A 12,464-nucleotide genomic window follows, 5' to 3' on the forward strand; every position below is an offset into this window, starting at 1 on the left:
ACGTTTTTTGTAATTTTAAAAAAAAAGTTCAGTGTTGCATAATATCTAACGAATGTAATTATCTCGGACCTGGGTGGCTATGGTTGCAGCAGTTTTATTTTCCTTGTTCCCGCTACATGTGTTTCTGTGTAAATCAAATCTTCTTTGACTAGAACTTGACACAATTTCTTATCTTCTCTTATCAGATATTTAGTTTCACACACGCGAGTCTTCTTTAAGTCACATACACCACAGTCATTCCAGTATTGTGCAGGCTTGTAATTATGTTCTTTTCTTTTCTCTGTATTGTTCATATTATCCAGAACCACATAAACAGTGAGGTCCATACCATTCATTGACTTATTTGGTGTGCTGACCATTTCATTTTTACATGTAACCAGTGCCACAAAATGATTCGGCAACCAGATGCGACCGCCCTGTAATCCAATTCTCGACCACAAAACTCAAGTGACTTCGTTGTTGCATTTGTGCACTGTGGCACATGTGTTTTCGTCAAGAGTTGTGCTATGTAGTCGGCAGGTCCGTTTTTTTTTTGGGTACAAAGCGTTGATGTTACAATTCAGCGAATCACTTGCAGCCTGGATGGTCCACGCACTAGAATATGCACCAGTCTTAGCACAGTTCATGAGAGCATCTACAAACGAAGGTGAACACAACAGAAAATCTTTTGAATAATTCTGCGTTATGTAAAACTGTTAATTACAGGCCATTTCTATGCAGGTGCGCACTTTAATTTCACAACACATAGACTCTGCACTACACGATCCGATGGAAAGGGCATTAAAAAACAGTTCCCATCTCTTGTTGTCAGTAAAGGCCGATACGTTTGGGAGTCTTTGTTGACATTTTCTTCCAAGTAGCCAAGTGCTGCGAAGTAGATGTAATGTTGTGCTGGGTTTAATTGATGATGATCCAATCGTAATGGCGGCAGAAGTTGTTACTCTCGTTTGGCCATGACACGCATGTGATCAATGCTGAATGAAGCCGCCTGCAACGAGAAAAATATCAATAATGAAGCTGAATATGTAGCTATCCCTCACTTTGAGAAACTAATGAGATTTGTGTCTATAGGTCGAAGGAATAGGTCACTTTGCGATCATAATTGACAGTCCTTTTCATGTTTTTCCTTATACCTATATGCCAAACTCGCTAATTTATGTAAATAATAATAAAGTATAGTAAAATTAATGATAAGCTACACTACATTCCACGTCATCTAATCAATTCATTGTAATAATGAATGTTCAGTAATTATTGTTTGTTGTTATTTATCTAAAGTACAGTCCAAAAATTGATAAATTGATTAAATTTAATAAGGTTGAAAAGAACATTTTGAAGAAACACCCCAGGACACCCCAAGACTCTCCAAGAACACCACAATATTACATATATTGGCACCAAAGCTCTCAAAAACGTAATAAGAAGCGAAAGAAAAAAAAACCCACCAAAAACACATACGGACATTGCTATCATCAGTGATTAATAGTACTGGTTGATGTCCCTATTTCTAATAACCTACGGAAACTAACTCTTATGCATTAAATCTCTTTAATTTTATAATATTATTAAACAATTTCCTTATTTAATGGCTATGCACCATACTTTTCTCAGTTATTTTGCTATTAACTGTTCATATACAAATTTTTAATTTTAAATCGTGCATCAACATTTTTTAGAGACGTTTAGAATACACGACCAAAGAGTGTTACAAGCTCTACACGAGTGATTTCCCTTGATTTTATGTAGCCGTGAAGGAAAGTCGCTCTGTAATTCCTTTCGATTTTACATCAATATCGTGCTTGATATATCAGATGTAATTTATCTAAACTGACTGATTATACAGGCCATTTAATGAGTGGTACCGTCACATAGACAATTAAGTATCAACAATAATTCACAAACCATCAAGTCGTTTAATTATCTGTATGAATTACTCTGTCTCAATAGCGAAATCGACAGGACATGTCAAAAATATTACCCAAATTACAGACTGATTAAAAGAAGAAAAACGATGAAACACACTTAACTGGTTTATTTTAGAAGTTATTAAAGTTTTCGCAAGCATAGTAATAGAATATAAAAGGTAGATTTTCATCGTTTAGCATTTATTTAATATAGCAAGTTTCTAGCTGAAATCAGAAGAAAAAAATATATATGAGCTATCGAATTTACATTTATTTTTACCAAAATAACTTTCCAATGTTTCCATAAACAAAATATAAAATTAACTTTTAGTAAATCAGGCCATTATCAACACTATCAAACAGTAATGCATATTTATTGATTATTGAGTTCTCTAGCAAATTGTGCTTTCTTCGCATTATATTTACAAAATAAATTGCACAAAGAGTTATTGACGAGTAAAACGATAGTACAACGTATCAAAGAGTTATTGATGAGTAAAACAATGGTATAACGTATCAAAGAGTTGTCGAAAACAGTACAAACGAACATCCGATATGTCCTGTATACAGACGCTTCTAAGAGAACTTACAAGAACTTTCTGGAACATATTGCTACAGAGCTAGATAGAGTTGTTGAGTCCATGGAAGTAAGAGTCTCTGAAATTATGGAATTTGGAAGTGATGATGAGAAGAGTATAACCAAGCCAATAGAGCCCGTATTCCCCTCGGTTACACGCTATCTTTGCACGAGGCATCTGAAGGATAATGTCAGGCACTTCCTTCAAAATAAAATATGGGTGGAAAAGGGTGAACGTGATATAATAAAGACCCAAATATTTGATACCAGTGTTATCACAGACGCAAATACTACAATAGATTTTGAACGTCGATCGGAAATTTTGGAAACAGTCATCAGTAAACAGCATTCGACATTTGCACCATACTTTATAAATAACTTGAAACCAAAACTACATAATATTTTTTCAAAAAGATAGCTGCAAAAATACTGAACGCATGAATTTTGACTAATGACAATGTATCCATCAATAACATTCTACAACTTTTCGTTTGACTGGAAACCACGACACGCGCAAGATCTAATACATAAACTTTTCAGCGTGACACAAGTCCATTTCATGGTTGATAGAAGCGCTCTTTAGGACAGCGCGAATTACCAGTTAACAAAAGAAGAATACATTTGTCACATACATGACAGCGTCTGGAGGTGCAAATCCGAAAAGCAAAAAACAGAGATTTTCGCAAACGTCCTCAAGGACATTAAACTTATATAGAAACCAAAGTACATGAAATCACTAAATGGAAAATACACCGTAATTAATAAAGCTATATACTACTAATCATAAAATATATATTGTTTTGGAAAGCTAAATGTTATTAAGAATTTACATGCATCTGTAATCGCAGCATTGATTTATTGCATAGAAGATTTCGCCACTAACTTCATGCTCATTAATAATTAATTTAGAAATAATTTGGGAAACTACAGAACTGGCATTTAAAGTCAAACATTTAATACTTTACAATGTTGGAGTGAGCCTGAACTATTGAAATTAGTAAGATGTTTTTACTAATCGTTAATTGATTCAATATTTAATTATTTACATTATGTTCTAAAAATAAAGAAATACTTTACCTGTATGAAGTTGGTAAGCTTGAAGGAAAAAAAAATATATCTACACTTTTTTATCTAAAATGTATGAATATACAAACATCATCTATGCTACTTGGTATGTTCAATTCAGAAATAGATAAATAAATAAATATTTAAGAGAGGAAGACTGACAGAATAAAAAAGGATAATGAATCATTACACTAACCTGTATCGCAAATGCGATGCTGACATTTCCCGCATATATTACAAGACAAAACAAGCTAACGAGGCCTGACATGATTATGATATTGTACACAAGGCTAAAACGCTATTGTTACAATTAACACATTTCAGTTCATATTGTACCAAAATATATCCGATCGAAATGTCACAATATAAACTGTAATTACTTTAAATTAATCCACAATTTACACACGTGTGACTCTTTTTTTTTTCTTCTTGTTTTTACAAATTTAAGCGTGTGATGCGTTTAAATTTCAAATCTTTTTATTTTCATTCAAATTAGCGTGCATTGATCAACTTAATAAAAGTGACTTTAATTATAATTAACTGTTTACATTTTGTTTTTATTGCAGACATCAATGAATGATTAGTGGGAATGACCATTAGCAGTATGATAATTATTGTTTCTAAAACAAATCGGATTTTTTATGCAAATTTCTTGTGTGCAGTAAATGTGATTTCTTTTCATTCAGATTAGCATGCATTCGTTAGCTTAATAAACGTGACTTTAATTATAATTAACTGTTGACATCTTTTTCGGCGACTTAGAGATGTGTTGGTATCTTCTTTAATTGTAGACGTCAATGAATAATGGCGTGATTAGTGGAAATTAATATTAGTGCTAATTATTATTTTCAATATGCATGAATTGGGGGCGAATTGTCCCTTGACTGGAGTTGAAGTGTCTTTGGGGGGGGGGGGGGGGCACCAGACAATTACATTAATTATTTATGTGTTTTTGTGTTCCCCCAGATTTGTTGTAATGTATTATTTCATCGTTTTTATAACGTGAATTAGGAGTTCGGGTATTTTTTCCAATCCCTAGTGTATCTATAGGGGAGTATCTCCGAGAGTGATTTCGCTTATCCTCTCGGTTTAACTTCCCCTAGTTTGTTTTTCCTGTGACCTTGCCAGGGTCTCCTACATCCCATGTTTGTTATATGTTTGTGTTATGGGTTATGTATGCTATATTGTGTTTTTGTTGGGATAGCTTGTTGGATCAAATTCTTGTAGTGTATAAGTTTTCCTATTATATTCCGTGTTCATATACAACGGAAGTTCTTTTTTTTTTTATACTTTTATGAATTTGGAAGAACGGTGATGTCCCCTTAATTTTTGAATCTTATTGATTCTTATGAATGTGTTAAATCACCTTTCTTAATAAGATTAGACTGAGCTCCAGGAAGGGTTCACATCTTTTTTAATTATTATGCTTCTCCCCCATGGAGCTAGTCTATCTTTTAATTATAAATATTTCTAAATTGGTCCAACAGTGAGAAAAAAAAGAAAAGAAAAAAAAATTAATTTGATTTGAGTTGCAATCCGAAATTCTGATTGCATACATTTTTTTTTTAAAGTTTAAAATAAATTTAAATTTAAACAATTTCAATTCACAAGAATATTTGTTGAAGTTAGTGGTAGAAAGGATAGATATTCAGTTTAAAATTAATTTCAAGAGGGGTTCCTTTCCAGATTCTGCCCTGGGCCTGTTCACTTCGCGTAGCGCCATGTGACATAGCCCCATGGCATCATTATCTGTACTTTACCTCTTGAGGTATTTCCTAAGTTAAAATTTAATTGGGCCACACTTTTTAATATTATTAACAATAAAACTTGAAATTTTATATAAAGTTGCTTTGCTAAAATCACCATCAAGATATAGTAGACATTGTGGTTTAAAATTACTGTTTATGTTAATTTCATCAATTATAATTTTTCTATCGTTCTGTGTTTCCCTACAATTTAACATGACGTGTTTTTTTTATTAAAAATGCCTATTTTACACAGTGGACATTTTGGCGGTGCTCTGACCATCTGCCGTCTCGCTGCAACCTCTCCTGTCAACCACGCATCATGCATGTATTTGAAGGTGAGGCTTTGTATTTTTAAAGATCCTAATTGTGAACAGTGCCCCCATGACTTTTTCCAGTTAACGTATAAATTTTCACGTTCGACTTTACATTGTATATTTTTGGTTATGTCATTCCGAATCCATTTATATGAGAGTTTTTCGTCCTGGTCCCAAAATTCTTTTTTTATCCCTATATTTCATTAATAATTCTTTTATACTTTTATACTTCCTAGGTGTTTCTAATAGTTTCTCCCTGTTCCGCAAAACGAAACCAAACCAATATATATATATATATATATATATATATATATATATATATATATATATATATATATATATATATATATATATATCCCCTCCCATGGTAATTTAGGTTCGTCACTCAGTCGTTTAAATCTATTTAAAATATTGGTAATTTTTAAAATTATGGGACTTGGTATCCCTATTCCCCCCAATTCTTTTGCTATGTACAAAGTTTCTTTTATCGCATAATGTAGTTTAAAATCCCATATATATATTTAATTATAAGTTTATCTATGTTATTCAGTATTATGTTACTTATGTTGGTGGACTTCATCATATAATTCAGATTTGTATACATATATGTTTTGGCCATTTTTGGGCCCGTTTCATTAGACATAACGGCGTAAGTGCCCAGATATCGACATTCCGTTTTATCTCACTTTCCATTTTTTTACAGTTATCCTTCTCTTCGTTTTTGCCAAAGCACACCCCGAGTGCTTTAACAGTATCTTTGAATACATGGGCTGGTATGCTTGAATGCCTACCACGCCAGTTACCTATCTCTAATATTTCTGTTTTATCATGATTTGTTTTAGATCCAGACGCTTGTCCAAATTTTCCATATTCCTTTATTAGGTACTCAAAGGATTTTGGATCATCTAAAAAGTTGGTGCAATCATCTGCATGTTGTAGCATTTTCACTTCATCTGTAATATTTGGAACTTTTATACCTTTAATTTCTTTGTTTAGTTTTATGCTAATGCTTAGCATTTCGATTGCTATTACGTATAATAGCATTGATAGGGGGCACCCTTGCCGCACTGATCTTTTTATGTCAAATTGTTCTGTCATTGCTCCATGATTTTGTACTCTGGATGTTATATTATTATATAGTATTTTAATCCATTTTCGGAAAGGTTCTCCGAATCCAAATTTTTCCAAGACTTTTTGTATATAATTGTGTTCAATTCTATCAAAGGCTTTTTCCTGATTAAAAAGTACCATAGCAGCTTTTTGTCCCTTAATTTGTAAATAATCAATTATTGCGGTTATGTTTAAAATATTGCTTTGTATGTCCCTATTTTTTGGCCCACAAGTTTGATTTACATTTATTATATCCCCATCCCCTTTTTTTTAAGTCTATTACTTAGGATCCTACTCAAAATCTTATAGTCTGTGTTAAGGAGGGAGATGGGCCTCCAGTTTTTCAAGTCTTCCCTATCCCCTTTCCCTTTGTATATTAAAATAATTATCCCCTCCTTCATCGTCCCTGCCATTTCCATATTCTTTAAAATTATATTATTATATGACCATTCGAGAATGGGCAACAAATCTCCGCAGAATGTCATATAGAATTCTGCAGAGAGTCCATCTCCTCCTGGCGATTTTCCCTTATTCATTAATTTTATGCTTTCTAAAATTTCCTCTTGTGTGATGAAATCATCACAGAGTTGTTTAAAATCATGGTTAATTTTATTACATGGTATTTTTTCTAAATAATTATCAATTTCATTCCTTGCTATATTTTGCGATTCATAGAGTGTGGCATAATAGTTTTTAATAAGTTTCATAATTTCCTCTTTTTCTGTTATTGTTGTTGTAGTTGTTGTTGTTGTGTTAGTAGTAAGGTGGGATACCATACGTACAATGGGAATTAGCATTAAAAACACCCCTGGGACACTATAAGTACAATGGAAATTTAACATGGCGAAAAATCGTGGGACAATATACGTACAAGGGAAATTAACATGGGAATAAATCGTGGGTCAATATACGTACAAGGGGAATTTAACATGGGGAATAGAGTTTGGGCTTGTTTAGGGACAAGGGGATTTTTTTTTTTTTTTTTATAAATTTTTTAAAAAAAGGGGTAGGCAATTGAAAAGTCATTCTCTTTTCGAGAAATATGGGGGCCCTGAAAAGGGCCTTTGGGTTTTTCTTTTTCTTCTAACTTCTTAACTTCTTCCACCATTCTCTTATTTTGTCCATCATTCCTTTCTTCTTCTTTTCTGTTTCCGGCATCCAGTCCGGGTGACCCATAGCCCGGAACTTCTCTTGGATTTTCATCCAGTTTGCGTTTAGTTTTTCTAGTTCTTCCTTTTTTTTTCTATTTTCTTCTTCTTTTCTTTCCTTTGACCACTTTTCTTTGATCTTCTTGACCTCTTCGGTCAGCACATTCCTCATTACTTCTTCCGCTTTCTTAAGTTTGTCTAACCCCCACTTCGCGAAAGACCAATCTGTCCATTCTACAATGTCTTCTAGAAAGCACCTTGCACTCGTCACATGAACTATTGCTTCTTTTAACTTACCCACTTTCACATACGGTGGGTTAATTAAACCTTTGATTCTCTTCTCCTCATCCTCTATCATTTCTTTTACAATATTTACGGATAAGTGGAGGCTGGTTACTTGTCTTGAGACGAAGTCTTTTGTCACTGCATACCTCCATTCCTGTTCAACCCTTTCTGCTACACTCAATCCATCCACCATCCAATACCAACTTCCCATAAGATCGGTGTATAAAGCTGAAGCTGCTGGCATCTTCTTGTTTGCTTATTCCGTAGAATGGGCTCCAATGGCCAACACTGTTAGTTTTATACTGAAAGCGCGGACGTGATGGAAAACATCCCCCTAAAAAACATAAAATTGATCTTACCTAGATCATGACCAAACAACGCGCGGACGTGAAGGAAAACATCCCCACTTTTTCTCATATCATATAATAAAACCCAAACTATACTCTCCACATACGCTAAGAAACAATAAAGAAACTACTATTCACACAAACTTACTTGAGCATTTACAAACACAAACACACAAACACATACACTCTCACTATGAATAAAAAGTTAGTGTTTATATTCACACTACTCTACCTACACACATTGGCAAATTGATGGTTATTTCTTTTCTAGAGTATTGGGTAGCCCTTAAAAGGGCTGTTTTTTTTTTTTTTGAACTCCAGATGCACCTATCTAATGATGGCACCTTCCTGGCCTGGCGCCACACACGCATCTTATTCCCCAGTCTCCTTTCACCTTTCTTCTGGGGAGCGCAGAGGGAGGATGATTCGCTTCAACACCCCAATCCTCTGTCTCGGGAATACTGTACGACATCCTCTCTCCTATTTTCTTTTCCTCCTCTTCCCTCTGTCTTCTCTCCTCCTCTTCCTTCTTTATTCTTTCCTCTTCTACTATAGCCTCCGCGGCCAGTTCATTTAACAGGCGCCTGACATATTCCAGATGTATCTGGAGTTCAAGAAGTTTGCTTATTCTGCTATTCATTTTTGGTGTTGATCAATCAACAAGGGTAGTTAGACTGCCGAACGAGTTTCAATTTATAGTGAAAGCGCGGACGTGAAGGAAAACATCCCCCTAAAAACATAAAATTGATCTTACCTAGATCATGACCAAAAAACAATGCGCGGACCTAAAAGAAACACTCACTCACTCTTTTAATGCTACCCATCACTATTTTAAAATTTTTATAAATCACTTCAATAGACTATTTACATACGCAAAGCAATCTAACCCCAAATGTACACCTCAAACACCAAAAAAACATGATTTTAATCTACTATCCACACCAACTTACGTGAGCGCTTACAAACACAAACACACAAACTCACAAACACATACCCTCACATTTTTTAAGAAAGAGTTAGTGTTTATATTCACACTACTCTACCTACACACATTGGCAAATGGATCGTTATTTCTTTTCTAGAGTATTGGGGTAGCCCTGAAAAGGGCTGTTTTTTTTTTGTTTGCTATGGCAATCTTTTTTAGTTTCTAAGAATGCGATGTCCTCTGAGGATAGACTTTCTGGCGATAGGTCTGCTTCTTCGGAAAGAGAAGAAGAACTCTTTGGTGTCGATACGACAATCGACAAAGCCTCTGTCAGCTTCAGGTTGTTGCTGCTGCTGCTGTTGTTGTTGCTGTTGCTGCTGTCTCTGAAGTCTGTACTTCTCTGTCCATTCTTCTTTCTCCCTGTTCACTTCTTCTCTGAAGAGCTCTTCTATCAGGTCTTCAGTGACTTTTAGCATTCTCACATTCTCTATTTCTTCTGGCTTCGGTATCAGACTGTGTCTGACCCTATGCAAATTCACGTAGGCTTCGTTGAGCTTAGCTAGTTTGGAGCACATCTTCGTAGGAGGATGAGTCGACAATGGATGGTTAGACTGGAAACAACCTCGGTTCTTAAAGTCAAAGCGCGGACGTGAAGGAAAACATCCCCTTCACGGTTTTCGAGTCGCAACGTTCAGTGAGTGTCATGAGAGGGATAGTAAGAAATTAAAGAGCATCAATCCAACATTCTTATAGCTAAACAAACCACAAAGGCATTTTTTTCAAAACACAACATTTTTTATTTAAAAATCACTTAACACTAAACAACAACTCTAACATTTTTAACAATAATCCAACAATATAACATCAAGCAATTGTTTCAAATGACAAACATTTTTTTCTCAATTGACAGTCTACTTTAAACAGGGCTTACAACGTTGTGAATGAAATTGTGATTTCCACTGTTGGAAGTCATTAGGCCATTGATGGACACTACGTTTCCTAGCTTGAGACAAAAGATAAGCATAATGGTCACAAAACCATCGATCTACTTTCACATCGTTTCTTGAAGAAGAACGAGGATCAAAATGAGTCACTAAATGTTCTAAGGAATAGCCCAGGCTGCGATGATGCAGAAAATACACACAGTACTGTCCACACATCAAGGAATCTGTGCCTTGTAATTTCACATTATTGAATCGGGTGGTCTGAGCATTTCTTCTCATAAAGTCAATGATATCGTCTTCCAAAGGGGGCAATCCGTATGAATCGAAATATTCCACACATCCTTCTTGAGGAAAGTAAACGGCTACCCAGTGGGTTCCTGGGAGATGACTGTCGTCCGTGTTGATCACGTAAGCTTGATGGTCTTGAGGTTTGCGATGAGGGAGTTCATCTTTAGCACAGACGACAGGATTCCAAGAAGCCGTATACGAACTGTGGTTCAAAAGGTAATAAAGTTCCCAGGTATCCATTGTTTTGTGTGGTTTTTTCTTCTTCTTCTTCACAGGTAATAATAAGTCGCCAATTCGATCCTGACTTTTTGCTTGAAAATGTCTGACGAATAACCGTTTCTTCGTTTCGTCTCCTCACTCTGATTTAGGAGAGCTTCGATACGATGGATCTCTTGAGTGGTTAATGGCGGACACGAATGTTCACGCAAGTCTTTATACCACTGGTGCAACACGTCTTTGTCCGAGATGAGACTCCAAGCTTCGTCCAGATACTCGTCCAATTTTTCTTCTTGACTCAACATCAGGCATTTATCGTGTTGAATTTGACTGGGATGATCGTTTTGACATCCATAGCAATTTTTCTTGATCAATTCCGTCATTTTTTCGACCAAGTGTTTGGCAAAACAGGAGACTAAATGGGCTTCTTGATCTGGCCATCTTGACTTCATCATGACAACTTCTTCGTCTTTGTCTTGGGATTCTTCTTTTTCCACGGTCTCCTCACATTCCATCTTTAAAGTTTCTCCACTAGGTAAAGAGGGATAACAGTCTTCCATGGCTTCTAATAATCTAGAATGACTTCTCTCAAACTGTTGATTTCTATGGTATTATCGAATTCTGCATACAGGATTACGTTCACTGTGTGCCTGCTTCCAGTGGACTCGCAAACTGAACTTCCACACGAATCTGGCCAGATTTTATAGGATGGAAATGTCCCTCGTCGCTGCCTTGGTCAGGAGTGAAATCGAAAGCCCACAAAGCATAGCCTCCTTCATAATCATCGTACGTAATACCGTGACTGGTGTTGATTCCTAACTGTCCGGTGGCTTCGTACAGGGACAAGTACGATCTCAAATAATTCTTCGCGGCACCAAAGTTAGGCTCGAAAGGTCGGGTACACAAGGTTTTGCCGTCGCGACTGACTTTGATCTTAGACACATTGTAATGCTTAAACTCAAAAGGATTTTCGTTGTAGGCTCCGTTGAAGGCTGAATTCTTGACGATACCAACAATCAAACGCTTGGGTAACTGTCCTTGGAACAGATGATCTTCGATCATGGATCGCTGTCCAGCAGGAATGGTGAGGGTTTTCACTTCCACTCGTCGTATGGGATACTTGGCGGTCGTTCTGCTCAACGTCTGACTGATGTCGTTTCCTACTTTAGGTAACACTTCCACACGACGCACGTAAAGTCGAGCTTCTTGAATGATAGTTTTGTATTCGTTGGCATGGGCCATCAAATGGAAAGCGGCACTGCTACGATTCAGTCTCAGACGGATATCCACCCCGTTCAGCAAATACTTTTCTTGTAACCACATGTCCAAATGCAAACCTATCCATCAGTTCTAAACTTCGCCCTTGCAGAATTTTAGTTCTACGTGTGTTAAACCCCACATTGTGAGGATTGTCATCTTCTGTCAGTACTGTGTCGTTAAACTTGTCTACACCTGCCGTGTCAGGTTTCCATACCACGCAAGCATCCAGATGAGTATTCTTGGCTTCTTTTCCATACGTCAAGAGATTTTCTAGGTAGGCGCGATAAGGGTAAGTATCCATGCTGCTGCTGACTAGTTTGTTATTCAAGTACA

The 12,464-nt window shown here is 35.9% G+C and overlaps 1 protein-coding gene across 1 annotated transcript in view; it reads left to right on the forward strand.

Annotated features, from left to right (window-relative positions):
- LOC149793660 (uncharacterized) overlaps window positions 1-12,464 on the forward strand; it is a 52,672-nt gene that overhangs the window by 17,688 nt on the left and 22,520 nt on the right. Inside the window, exon 2 of the mRNA XM_089966448.1 lies at window positions 5,548-5,629. Within this exon, the coding sequence (XP_089822574.1) occupies window positions 5,548-5,629 (82 nt within the window). The remainder of the gene's footprint in view (window positions 1-5,547; window positions 5,630-12,464) is intronic.

Source organism: Sinohyriopsis cumingii, chromosome 8 (assembly GCF_028554795.1).
Source record: "Sinohyriopsis cumingii isolate HCF-2022 chromosome 8, ASM2855479v2, whole genome shotgun sequence".
Taxonomy (NCBI): Eukaryota; Metazoa; Mollusca; class Bivalvia; order Unionida; family Unionidae; genus Sinohyriopsis; species Sinohyriopsis cumingii.